Source organism: Lycorma delicatula, chromosome 8 (genome assembly GCF_047948215.1).
Source record: "Lycorma delicatula isolate Av1 chromosome 8, ASM4794821v1, whole genome shotgun sequence".
Taxonomy (NCBI): Eukaryota; Metazoa; Arthropoda; class Insecta; order Hemiptera; family Fulgoridae; genus Lycorma; species Lycorma delicatula.
This window is the reverse complement of record NC_134462.1, coordinates 97,482,867-97,497,527: the sequence shown is the minus strand read 5'-3', so window position 1 is coordinate 97,497,527 and position 14,661 is coordinate 97,482,867. Positions and strand designations below refer to the sequence as shown.

At 33.1% G+C, this 14,661-nt stretch overlaps 2 protein-coding genes across 3 annotated transcripts in view; one reads left to right on the top strand and one right to left on the bottom strand.

Moving 5' to 3' along the window:
• LOC142329562 (E3 ubiquitin-protein ligase MYCBP2-like) overlaps positions 1–14,661 on the bottom strand; it is a 482,039-nt gene that overhangs the window by 152,001 nt on the left and 315,377 nt on the right. The window lies entirely within an intron of this gene.
• Positions 6,605–14,661, top strand: part of LOC142329563 (uncharacterized) — a 105,945-nt gene continuing 97,888 nt past the window's right edge. Inside the window, exon 1 of the mRNA XM_075374243.1 lies at positions 6,605–7,194. Within this exon, the coding sequence (XP_075230358.1) occupies positions 6,946–7,194 (249 nt within the window). The 5' untranslated portion in view covers positions 6,605–6,945. The remainder of the gene's footprint in view (positions 7,195–14,661) is intronic.

Below are 14,661 nucleotides of genomic sequence, written 5' to 3'. Positions count from 1 at the left end.
TTAACGATAAACTCCCGGCTAAAAGTGACGTTAAAATTCCCTATTTTTAATCCGCTATACTTACCACCGTAAGGTATTACTTCAGAGGATGATATGTATGAGTGTAAATGAAGCGTACACTTGTACAGTTCAGGTCGACCGTTCCTGAGATGTGCATTAATTGAAACGTAACCACGAAAGAACACCGGTATCCACGATCTAGTATTCAAATCCATGTTAAAAAAACTGCCTTTACTAGGATTTGAACCTTAGATTTCTCGAGTTCGAAATCAGATGATTTGCGATGATAAGTTCACCACTAGACCAACCCAGTGTGTTCTCATGGTATACTACAAAAAATGTCAAAAGAGGTCTCAGAAGGAAGAAGGGAGGTGGTCATTTATTTCGTAAAACGTTTACGATTAACTTCCCGCTAGTTATTACACTCAAAAATAAAATTCGTCAATAGGTAAGGAACGTGTATAGAACGCTTCAAAATATTTAATTACAATTCGGTAGAACCGATATCACTCAGTGGTATTAAAATACATGTAATCGTTTTTTGAGTTGGTTACTATGCGGATCTCCTATTGATATTTTTTTTTTTTGTGGGAAGGGATACCCACCTAAAAGTCGACCTTTTTAATAAATAGTACGTGAAATCTATTATACTCCCAACTAATTAGAAAAATAATTACTAGAACTAACCCCTCTTTGCTTTGCAGTAAAAAGCTGGAAGAAAATCAGATTAAACTAGTTGGGTAAGTTTGATTGTGTTTATATTAATATCAAGATCGGAAGATACAGATATAAAATGAACAAAGAGAAAGAAATATTTTTCTTAATAAATATTACCCGTCATTTGACATTTTGGTGGTATTTTCAATCTATTCTCTTCGTCGTTCAAAATAAAATTCTGATCTGTACAAAACAGTAAATTATATAGATCACATCAGGGAAAGGTAAATATGATTCTCTGCAGTAAAAAAGAACTGTCCAGCATTTGCCTGAATGGACCGAAGGAAACCATGGTAAAAACCTTGTTCAGAGAAACATCACAAAATACACAATTAACTATAATAAAATAGATGTTAGTCCAAATTAATTATTTAAAATATAAACACGTAAAATATTTTCTATGTTTAATACTGTTTATCTTTTTTTTCGGATGGAAACACTCCCAAAGCAACCAGTCCAGCAATTAAGCATCACTCGGTCAATTCAGGATGTCGTGGTAGCAGCCTGCCCTCCCTGTTTAGCCCCCTGTAGGGGTATCCCACCGGGGTCTCCTTAATGTCATCAGGACACTCCGACCTCCTCTTCTGGATAGCCATCCCATCCCTCAGCTTGAGAGCTACCCTTACCGTTCCCAATCTTTTTTTTTCTTTTTAGCCTCCGGTAACTACCGTTTAGATAATTCTTCAGAGGATGAATGAGGATGATATGTATGAGTGTAAATGAAGTGTAGTCTTGTATTGTAAGCGTATTCGACCATTCCTGAGATGTGTGGTTAATTGAAACCCAACCACCAAAGAACACCGGTATCCATGATCTAGTATTCAAATCCGTGTAAAAATAACTGGCTTTACTAGGACTTGAACGCTGTATCTCTCGACTTCCAAATCAGCTGATTTGGGAAGACGCGTTAACCACTAGACCAACCCGGTGGGTACCGTTCCCAATCTACGAAGCACCAGATTTACGTTGCGCACACCTGGTGCTTACCCCACGCGACCCGTCCCCTCGCACCTTGAGGATCCCCCATACCATCATCGGATAGCCCCCCGACTCTTACATGTGGGCGGACCAAAACATTCTAGGCATGGGGACTACCTCCCTGGCCCTAGACGTCGCCACGCTTTGTCCCAGGCATATACTAACAATACTGAAGTATTGTTAGTATATCCCCTCTCCACTATACTACGCAACAGTGTCAGTCTGCACCCTACCCGCTGTACTCTGACTTCTTCGCCAATAAGATACAGCAACCATTCCCGCAACCTTCTTCCATTGCTCGGCACCTCGTAGCATGTAAGCTACTGTGTCCTCCTGTGCGATCCGCCCTAGACCCGCTCGTTCCTTGATCTCGTTCTATCTGGGGCACTCATAAAATGTGTGCTCCGTAGTATCCACGTCCACATTAGATACAATTAAGGAATTCCCGCCTCCAAAACCTGCAGAAATAGGATCTGAATCTTCTGTGACCAGAGAAGAGCTGGCAGACGTAGTAATCAACGTTCCCATGCTTCTTCCCCAGCCATTCGACGGGTTCAAACAAGCGTATTCGCGGTATCCCACCACTCCTGAAGTATGAGGGTCGCAGAATCAGGCTTCGGTTAAGCCTCACAGATCGCTTCAACTGTAGAGCTATCAGTCGAACTGTCGGGACACCAGCCACGACCCTCGCTGCCTCCCCTGAGACCGTTCTGTATGCTGCGATGACTTTTATCGCGCTATAACTAAACGCTATAGACTATGACTATGACTAAACGCTTATCCCTACTATATTTGACGTCATGTCTTATCTGGGCCTTTTTCTTCTTTATTTATTATTAATGGTTTACACTTATCTTTTAATTTTATTTATCTATTTCCTGCTTTCAATAAATTGAGCTTCTTGAAAAGGGCATACCCTTGATTATTGATCTGTTCATTTTTGATTGATTTATTTTTATATTTATTTTAAAGAATTCTAGTTTTTCTAAAATGTTCATTCTTTTTCCTTTAACACATTTTTCAATTAATTTCGTTGATTCTTCTATTTTCAATGGGGTATGTCCTTCTTTTATTAAATGCGTCGCATAATTATAATAATTTTTTTGATTTTTAAAATATCTCATGTGTTAGTTATAATTTAATTTTAATTTTCTTCCCGTTTGTCCGTATGTTGTATTGCATTTACCACTCTAATGGTATGTACAAAGTAATCTTATTTTGTATGTACCATTACTACTGTATAAACGTTTTTCTTCTATGTTACTAGTAAAAATTTTTTCTATTGTATTATTTGCATTTATAGTCACTTTTATATTATATTTATTAAAGAATAGTTTAATTGCGTAAATTTCTTTCCCGATAAATGTTAAAAACAATTCTGTAAAACCTCATATTTGGATAGTTACTTGGAATACGGATTCAGTTTTAGATAAGGGCGGGGAAGAGAAGCCACAATGTGTTATCTAGAGTGAACTTCTATCGAATGAGTCATGAAATCTTCCAAACTGCTACAGCATTTACAAACTAAATATATAGTAACTGTGCAAATAAAACAACTGAATACTTTCGTAGTAGGCTTGAACAACTAAACAAATGTAAGAAATCAACGAAGCGTTTTACATCAAATTCCAACAACGAAATGGCAGTTCCAGTTTCCTATGAAGTTTACCCACCTGGTTGGTCTAGTAGGGAACCCGTTTTCCCAAATCAGTTGATCTGGAAGTCGAGAGTTCCAGCGTTCAATTCCTAGTAAAGGCAGTTACTTTTATACGGATATGAATACTAAATCGTGGATACCGGTGTTCTTTGGTGGTTAGGTTTCAATTAACCACACATCTTAGAATGGTCGAACTGAGACTGTACAAGACTACACTTCGTTTACACTCATACATATCATCCTCTAAAGCATTATCTGAACGGTAATTCCCGGAGGCTAAACAGGAAAAAGAAAGTAAATTTCATATAAAGTTGTTCATATGGTAGCTAAAAAGGTCAGCCACACACGATAGCAGAAGAGCTAATTCTTTCTGGTGAAGAAAATAATAACCATGATGATCGGTGATAAATGTGCAAAAAGTGTCTTCAATATAGTTATCAAATAACACAATGAAGAACGAATTGATGAAATGGCGGAAAATGTAAAGAGTAGTTGAACGAGTCCAATCAAGTGATATTTTGCATAGGAACTGCATGAAACCACTAATATTTCAGACCATCTAATGTCCTTTGTGAGGTACGAATATAACAATGACATTTATAAATACATGTTATTTTGCAATGCAGTGCCATTCCATGCTACCGGTGAGGATATGTTGATGTTATTAATAATTTTATCAAAGGCAAGGAATTAATTGGAATAAATTTCTTGAGGAGTGCACAGATGCCGCATGGGTTATAATAGAAAGTTTAAGGGACTTGTGAAGCGCATTCAATCCGTTGCCCCGACTGCGAAATCGACTCACTGTATTCATGAACCATTGGTCTCACGTACTATGCCTACTTATATGAAATCCATTCTTGATGATGCAGTGAAAATAATAAATTCCATTAAATCTCAGCCTCTTAATTTTCACATTTTCACCGCCTTATGTCAAGAAATGGAAAGTGAACACGAACATTTGCTGCTTAATAAAGCAGCAAATGTTCTAGCGCACCTCAAAATATAGTGGCGCGCTGGATTATCACGAAGTGTAAAACGGCTGTTTCAGCTGCTTGAGTTGAGAATTGACTCCAAATTTGAATATAAAGATTATTTGTGAAATTTATCTTCGCTTGCTTGTCTTGCCTATTTATCTGGCATTTTTTTAGTTTTTTAAATGCTCTAAGTTCCAGTCTTAAGGATTCGTCTTTAACAGTGCTCTTCGTTCAGGATAAAACTGAAGCAACAATAAAGAAATTAAACTTATGGTCACGCCGAGTTGCTAATCGAGAATTCGATTCGTTTTCCTCACGGTGATTTTCTTGCAACAAATGGTGATCAACTCTCGTCCGATACCACTGAAAACATAAAAGAACGCCTTATTTTATGAACAATTCCAGTTCATAAAAGAACTGGAATTGAAATTAAGTAAATATTTTCCTTCCTACAGGGAACATAATAACTGGATGAAAAACCCCTTCATGATGACAGAAAATAGCCTTCCCGTCAAAATAAAAGAAGAGCTTTTAGCATTATCGTGTGATTCCAGTTTGAAAATTGTATTTCCTATTATGAACTTTTTTTTTCTTTTTTTCAGGGCGAAAAACACTTTCATGTTATTATTGCCCGGATACGATATTTGTTCTACAAAAATTGGACAGTTAAAAATTAATTCCTAATTAAATGAGCCTGTCACAATTTTGGTTATATGCACTACCGATGTACCCAGATGTCTCCCGGACTACAATACAACACCTATTGTTCATTTCATCAAAATACTTCTGTGAGTGTACATTTACTGCTCTAGTCTTCTTGAAAAAGAATTATAGAGATAAATTTGATGTGGAACCAGATTTACGACTTCAAGTAGCTACAATTGAACCAGACTTCGGAAAACTGGCAGCTGCAAAAATACATCAACCGACAACCAAGCTTATGGTAAGCTTGAAAAACATATTACAGTGACATCGTAAAAATTATTATCATTTTTATACTATGTTCTTAGATACATTTACAACTTAAAATTGGTAATGTAATTTCGCTATCACTTCTTGAGATATTTAGTTCGTTACATTATTCAAATATTTAATGAGAATACATTAAGTCGACCAATGTTAATTAGGTAAAGATTTAGGGGGTTTGTCAGAACATAATATGGGCTATAAGGGATTCACGGCAATGAAAACGTTAGAAACCGCTGTTAACAAACATTACACTTCAAACAAACATTTTTAAGAATATCTTTCTAATTCGTAGATTCTTATTTAATACTACAGATTTTTTTGCGTGTACTCTTTGCTTGCACCAGTCTACTTTTCATATCTATCTTACTTCGTTCATCTGTTGTAATTTTTACTAGAAAATAATGAAATACTTTCCCGCAGTAAATTGTATTACCACACCTTAATACTTAATTACCGACTACCTTTCAATTTATTTATTTATTTATTTTTTTTTTTTTTGTAATCGGATGCCTAACTGAAAACTACCACCAACTTATTCTTTGTTTGGATAGTATTAAAAAACCGATAAGGAATTGAGTTATTATTTTAATTCTGTTTCTTGCGTCCGCAAGAAACTACAAGAAACAAAATTAACGGATCTGCGTCCGCAAGATCCATGATCTTGGCATACAAAAAACTGCTCGTTCTGAATAAAAAATCCGTTCAAGAAACCCAAGGCGAAAAACCAGCATATCAATAAAAGGAATGCAGAAAAACGATGTAATCGGAGGATGCTAAAGACCGTGAACTTAGCTTTCTGGAATGTTTTTATTCTAAATATATTAGAATAACATAATAGGAAATTTACGATAATATGTAACGTATATTTACCGACTAATTTCCTTGAATTTTTGCATATCAGAATGACATCAGGCTATAAGAATTACTGATTAGTAATTCTTCAATCTTACAACGGTCCTTCGAAAAAAACTTTCTCTACAAAATAAAAAATTAATGGAAATCACTCCGTTTAGTGAACGTACGAATTGAATTGAGAACTTCCTCCTACTTCTCTCTTTGGGTCGGTTAAAAAATGAAATAAATATATATGTGTAAATACAAACAATGCGAGAAAAACAAAACAACAGAGAAATAACCCCGAACAGCGGAAGAACACCGCCGTCCGGTGTCGTCGAACGCAGGGGTGGGTGAAAGAGTAGGGAGTGAACGCCATGTAAATGAATGGAGGGGAGAGCAGACGTCTAAAGTAGAAGAGAAAGGGGAAGAGTGTGCATTGTGATGTGGTAGGGGAAAAGTCTATGATTATGTGTATGTATTGTATGTTTTGTGTGTGTGGCGGCTGGCGGCAGTTTACTCCATTCAGTTTCAGTCGGTAGTTCGGTTTCATCGGAAGATATTTATCTGTACTCTATATAGTGTTTCTTATAGTTAAATAAAAATTTAACGTGTTATAAGTTGTGTTGTGATAAATCTAAAGTGTTTTTTCTCTTTTTTTTTAAATAATAAAGTGTTAGTTTAATTTTTAACAAATAATATATATTTTTATGAATTATGTGCGATGTGAATTTATATAATGTAAAAAAAGTTGTTAAACAAGGAAAATCAATGCTAGATAGTAATTACTTTGAATAGAAAGGATGGGAAGCGATGGGGCATCGGGCTGCCCTTCCCTCTTCCTTGTTTTCTTTTTTATTTATTTTCATAATTATTTCAACAAAAACGTTGCTCAGAAAAAATACTACCGTAAAATCATCAGAGGCGATTCGATTTTACGTAGGACTGCTGACATTACTGATAACGATGCGACTAAATACAGTACATTGTTCTCAACAACGATGGACAGGATGTACGACCACAAATATTACGAAAATATCGTGCGTTCTGGACAGCGAACAGGTAAGCCGAATAAATGAAAATTTTATTGCGGGTCTCGCGTATTTTTCTGTTGATAATACAGATAACGACAATGGCGGATCGAGTTGAAAGAACGCGGTAGCAATTGCTCGTTAAAAAAAAAAATTTAAATAAAGTCAAAACCTTTCTAAGGGTAAGGGGGGAAGTAAACGGGATACGGGCTTATGCCCCTGAAGTCTTAGCGTACAGTTAATTACTGTTTGAGAATCTTCTTGGATTCTATTTACTTTAGTTTTTGTTAGGGATTACGTATGAAGTATATTTTTTCGATGGGATGTAAAATTATGTCGTAATAAATTTTTTTTAACCGATTAATACTTATTTATAAATGAATAACACCGTGTACACAACTTTTATTTTAAATTGAAAATCGTCGATTTGTATGAAATAATAAGTATGGATATAATTAAAATTGTAAGGCTAAGTTTTTTTAAACTTACATACATACATACTGTTTGACTTTTTCTTGTCGAAAATTTAATTTAATAAGTAAAATTACATTTTTTTTAATACGCGGGTTAAATTAACACGTACGCACATTTGCGTAAAAAAATATATTTTGTGCTAAGTGTGGTAAATACCGATTTCTATAAAAATATTTTATAACAATAACATAATAGTGTTTCTTGATGCTGTCTAGTTAACTGTAAATACATTTAATTCTGGCTATAAAGTACCTGGATAGGGGTGTTTGATACGGAGGGAAGTCTCCTCCCAGTTTTTGATAAAATTATTTTAAGAATGTTTATTGTTTGTTCTTTCTATTATTACACTATTTTGTAGTCCATCGGTTTAATTGATTTTTTTATTTTCATATATAAATGCGGATGAAAATTCAAGAAAAGTTAAAAAAAAAAAAATTCATCTTAGCCCACAACAGTTAGGTTACTAGTAAAACCGACACACTAGATCGGTTTGACTGGTTGCTTTTGCGCACAGATAAGAAAATCTTTTTAAATAGAAACCATTTTGGAGATGTATTAATTCTTTTCATGAGAAAATGATTAATTCACACGTTGAATCCCTCATAATTAATTTTCCCTTTTCTTAAAAAAATGTGGGCTCATGAGTTATACGACCACCTATATAAATATCCAATATATATCTGTTCATAAATATCTGTCAAAGTTCGGCTATCAGGTAACCATATATATGTATTTATATACATATAAATATATATGTATTTATTATATAAGACCTACTAGAGTTAACCTACGCTCGCTTCGCTTGCTAACCTAAACTAGCGCGCGAAGCGAGTTTCGTTAGATTATATTTATACTTTTAGATTTATTTATTATATAAATTTATATATACTTATTTATTTTGTTATCTCATAACCGAACTTGGACAGATATTTAGAGTGGTGGTCTTATAACCCATAAGACCCAAAATGTGTACCGATTAAAGTTTAAAATGCTCACGGATACTTCGAATAAGATTTTTCTAATGTAATTGAAACTTTTATCGCAATTCTATTAGGCTAAAATTAAAATATCCGTAGCCGTTTCTATTCCACTTAATAAAATGGTTTTACTTAACATTCTATAAACATCAATTTTTTTTCTTTCTTAAAATAGGACAAGGCGTCCCGGATCTAATCTTCCTACTTCGTTTATCACAAATTAATTTGGAAGAAGTTTATTGCTAGGTATTATTATCATTTTACAAGTGGTACATAATTTATTCAGATAAAAAGTTAAACTTTCTAACTGGAAACAGCCAGCTAGATCCATGAATTTCTTAGTAAGAATGGATTATCTTTTTTTTTAAATAAAAAATGTATTAAAAAAAACTAACTAAACAACAGATCCTGCAATCAGATCAGTAACCTCTCCTTAAATGAAAATGTTAGCTGTAAGTTCCTATCAGATCGCTGAAGTTATTTATTGTAGCAACTGATGTATATGCTTTAAAAAAGATTTATTAGGTACGATAAACATTTAAAGAATTGTTTGTCTCATTACATATTAGAAACTTAATTGTTTTGTGAGAAGCCCCCCTACCCCTAATCATGTTCTAATTTACAAAGAATTTTTAGTACGTTAGATAAAATCTCTGTTAAAAAAACCAGAATTATTTAGTATAACTATGTTTAATGATGGTTTCAGGCTAATGTGAACATGTAATTACATGAAAATGGTGTTACATTTATTTAAAAATTTCTAAAAAAAAAACATTTTTTCTAAAAATAAACAAAAGAACATATTAGATTATACTACAGATGTATATAAAGAATCAGTGCAAACGAAATCGGGGTTATATAGCTATTTAATAATATTTTTATTTAACTTTGACTTACAAAAATTGAATCATAAAATGAAAAAGTAACTTAAAATTTTTCCCTATAAATGTTCAGTGTGGCATTTTTTATCACGTAACACTTATCCATCCGATAGGAGTTTGTCCCAAACTTTAATCAGCATTTCTGGAGTAATTCAGGCAAAAACTGCTTCTAACAAATCGGGTAGATCGGTGTGTCGGTGAGTCTCAAATCGGGTAGATCGGTAGGTATCGTAGGCGCATATATAAGATTCTTTATAAACTTCCGAATGAAAAAATCACATTGGGTCAGATCGGGGTTTCGGTTGAGACCATCGAAAACAAGCTTTATCATCGGGTCCATCCCGACCGATCTAGCAGTCGAGGAAAACATCATTCATCTGATCCCGTACAAAGTTATCCCCGTGAGAAGATGTACCAACTTGTTGCCGAATAAAATAATTGGTCCTTCTTGGAGTCTAGGAAAGAGTCGAATACCCAAATAAACATCGTTTTACGCTCATTTCAGCGAAACGAGTAAACGTCCCGTTAGGATATCGCATATTTAATTTTGGCGAAATCCTTTCGCAAGAGTTTACGGTGATTTTCTGATCCCCCAGATACGGTTATTTTGTGTTTTAACTTTTCCACCGAGATGAAATGTCGACTCATCGCTAGACAATACGATCAATAAAGTAATTTTCATTCTGCTACATTTCGATCGCGAAGTGGATACGTATAGAATAATCGGTAAATCTCAAACCCTGTAACGGCTGTAAACGGTACGACGCGTATCACGGTCCTTAAAACATTCCCACTTTTTTTTTTTTTTTTTTTTTTTTTTTTTAGGAACCCACCGGGTTGGTCTAGTGGTGAACGCGTCTTCCCAAATCAGCTGATTTGGAAGTCGAGACTTCCAGCGTTCAAGTCCTAGTAAAGCCAGCTATTTTTACACGGACTTGAATACTAGATCGTGGATACCGGTGTTCTTTGGTGGTTGGGTTTCAATTAACCACACATCTCAGGTATGGTCGAACTGAGAATGTACAAGACTATACCTCATGTACATATCATCCTCTGAAGTATTATCTAAACGGTAGTTACCGGAGGCTAAACAGGAAAAAAAAAAGTTTTTTTTAGGACTACTCAGGAAAGACACCCTGACACGCTCAACATTTTCTGAAGACACACCGGTAGTTCGTACTATTCCCTTTAGACATATAGCCATCTGATCGATTCAAATAGATTATGTCATCGACGAATATTATCAACACTAGAAAAATTGCAATTGTACTTTCTACCTACTGAATGCACATCGAATTGTGTAACTACAAATTTACACTTAGCAAACTTTAAAACTGAGAAGGCCTTCTGTTCATAATTGCCATCTTTACTAGTAGCGCGGTAAAGCGAAAGATGGATAATCAATTTAATCAATGCGGCCTTGCGCACTGTAAATTTGACTCTAGCCTTAAGTCAGCAATACTCCTTATTCAATATATATAAAAAATTAAAACCCCGATATTCTTTTTTGTTCACTCTGTATAATTATAGAATATTTATACTCATATTGGTTGTGGGTAATAGTATTTTAGAGTACTTAACAGTATTGAAAGTTAACTGGAAGTTGTTTTTAGCACTTTCTTTGTTTCTTTCATATCCTTAGGATTTTTTAAAAACAAAAATAGATAAATTTTTTTACGATTCATTTTTAAAAGGACATAATTATTTAAAAAGGTGAGTCTAAGAAAAGATGGCTGTAAGAATAAGTAATTATTAATTTCGTCAACCCATTGATTGTAATGGATTCATTTTATCGACCTCTTTCATTTATTTAGTGGTAATTTAATACGAAGTTTAGTTCCATTGCACGGTCAGCACGCGATGGAAACAAATATAAACAAGGGCGTAGTGCGTCTATGCGGTCAATCTTATTCATCATCGGTGGTTGCGAAATTCAATAATAATTCAAAACTGAAATATATCGTGTGTGTTTGGGCGTGTCACACTTCATTCAGTTAACAGTTAACACAAAATTTAGTGCTAGTTCTAAATTCACACATATACAGTTTAAAGAGCCAGTTTTTGGACCAAATAATTTATAACCAAATAATAATATGTTTAACTATAAACTAAAAACCATTATTAATTTAATCTTTTCACGTAGTGATTTTTTTTTTGTTTTCTGTTAAACCCACACCAATTAATAAAAATATTAAAAATAATACGTATATTAATGTACACAGAAATTATGTACATATATTGCACGTGCACTTGTTAGGCTTTTTTTCATTTTTGACTAGGTTATTCTACCGCTTAACCTGCCGCATCCATAACTAGCAAGTTGGGTTAGGTAGGGTGTTAACTGTAGGAAAGACAACTACGAACAGGTTTTTACAAAAGTCGTCACTCAGTATGTATGTGCCTACGCGTTTGTATAACATCACTTTCTGCCTTGCCAGGAATTTATTACTTAAAGTTAAAGTTGCCACTTTTTCTTTGCTTATTAATAATAAATATTTATTTACATTATACATATTTATTAAGTAGTTTTACACCACTCGAGATAAAATATTTTAATCGAGCGTTAATTATAGAGCTATTTCAAAATCTCAGAACTGGTATTCATAATACAATCACCGATCATTGTTAAGTGCCGGTAAATAATATTCATTTTTCATAGATTTTCAAGAAATTAAAAGTCTGTTTCCATGTGTTTATCTCTTTGTAGAGAAGAAAAAATTATTTATTCCTGAAAAATATCGATATTCGTTTATTCACATCAGTTCGTCTCAACTAATTTCCCTTTACACGGCATCAAAAAATTAAGTAAATTAAAAATTTTAACTAATCCACATGTTTATGAATGTGCAAACATTGCAAAAAGAGAGCAATCAATATTCTTAAAGAAATAATTCTTCTCTATTCGACCAGATCAATAGAAACTGATTTTGTGTAACTGTATACATTACTTCGGCTTACCGCGAAGGGCCTTATTATTATGCTTACATTAAGATTTTTAATAAATTTCCGTACAGTTTGAAAAACCTTCCCATCAGATTAATTACGTAAAATTATAAGAGCTCTTTATTTAAAAAAAACAGTATTAATCTGTCCATGAATTTTTAAATAACACAATTAAAATAATATTTGCATATTAGTTTAATCTATATTGAAATGTGTTAACATTATTTTTATTCACGCATTTTGATTTATGATTTAATTCTGTAGTAATTTATGTATTTAGTAACTTCTTGTTTTTACTTTAATATTATTTAATTAATTAATATAGGCCTTATTCACTTCTATTTTTTTGTTTTATAATTAATTATGCATTTTATGTTTGTGCTCTGATCAAGTTTTATCAAGGTTATTCTTGTTGATTCTTCCAGGTAAGGCAACAGGATTTCTTTTTTTATCTATGGCATGATTTATATAACCATTCCTGAGGTTGTTTATATAATATACGGTACCGATCAGAATAAAATATTTATGATGCTGTTTTAATCGATATTTTTTTGTATGTTTTCTCTTGATCCTATCCTGTAAATGCTGGAGGAGATAATTATTGTTATACGTGGAATGTCATCCCTATCCGCCCCTGACACGATTTATACCTTATCATTCCGTAAGGTTAATCACAGATTTAGAAATAGGTAGTAACCTAAGATAGAAAATCACCCCCAAAAGAATACGATGCGACTTTCTATAATCCGTTTATATTTACTTTTTACAACCCACTGATGCCCTATATAATAACCACTCCGATAGATGGTAATGAGTTTTTGAATCTTGTGAAAAATGCCTTGCTTCACCGGGGCTCAAACCCGGAACCTCCAAACGAAAGGAAGAGGCACTACCACTCCGGCTTAGAGATTGATGGGCGGTATTAATAATAATTTAAAGAAACATACTCTTTGTTTTATTTATTTTCATTAAGAAGAATATCTATTTCATTTCACGATTTTCAAATTCGATCTTGTGTCACGAGAAAAAGCGATAGAGAAAAGCGTGGCAGTTTTAATCTATCTTTGAACAGATATATCAAAACAATTAAAATAATTTTATTATCTTCTTAACGAGTTATCAAAACTTACAATTTTGCAAAGATGCTGTTTTCCCGGCGAATTGTGATAGGAGATTTCCACAATGCCCTTTGTAGTGATCACTTTGACCACTGCAAAGTATTATTTTGTAATGATTCTATATTGTATCCCGATGTAGAATATTATTAGAAAACTTTTTGGGATCAGAATTTTATGTAGCCGTATTTTTTCTTTTTTTTTCGATATTTTGAGGTCCCTCCCTACAACTAAAAAATAAAAAAAAAATAAAACTTAACGTAATTTTACATGTAACTTACACCATTTACGTATCCACGTGTATTAGGTTTGAAAAGTTAAATTAACACATGCAACTTGTTTAGGGAATAATTATTTAAGAACTGGTATTTCTAACTAATGAAACATATAAAAGTAGAATAGAGGTTTAACTAAGGTATAAAGTTCAGACCAGTATGGAAATTAAACATCGAATAACATTTTGATATATTTATTGAAATTTAATAAATTTGTAAACATTAATCCACGTATTTATAATTTGTTTTTATTTCTTTGAAATTGCTTTCACATATATTTTTGTATTTTATTCATGAATCTAATCTGCCTTTTTTAAAATTAATATTAGTAAATATAATATCTGGATCGGGTATAATGTAAATTCATAAAATTTGTTACGGTGACTCGTATATAATTTTCATCTGTTTAATTAAGATTTAATGAAAATCAGATAATAAAAATGCAGTAGTTCTCTTTTAATCAGTAATTGAGTTAAATACGGCCGGCAAAATTTTGCATCCATTATAATTATTAAAATACCTGTAACTCGAAAAGCGTAATCAAACGTTAAGATTTATTTAATAAATTTGAAATTTTAATCAAAATTTCACTCGCGAACACGATATTCGAAAAACGTTACGCTTAAAAACAGATTTTAAGGTGGTAACTCATTTTAATGAAAATTTATCGACGATTCGATTTATCTTCGAACTCGATCGATATGTTATGCGAATAAAATTGATCGACAGTCTTACAATTCTTAAATAAACAGTCCTGTGAACAATAGACTCGTTTATTTCGTTCCGAATTGAGCCGTACAATAGAACTGAATTAACAAAGTCAGAATTAAAAT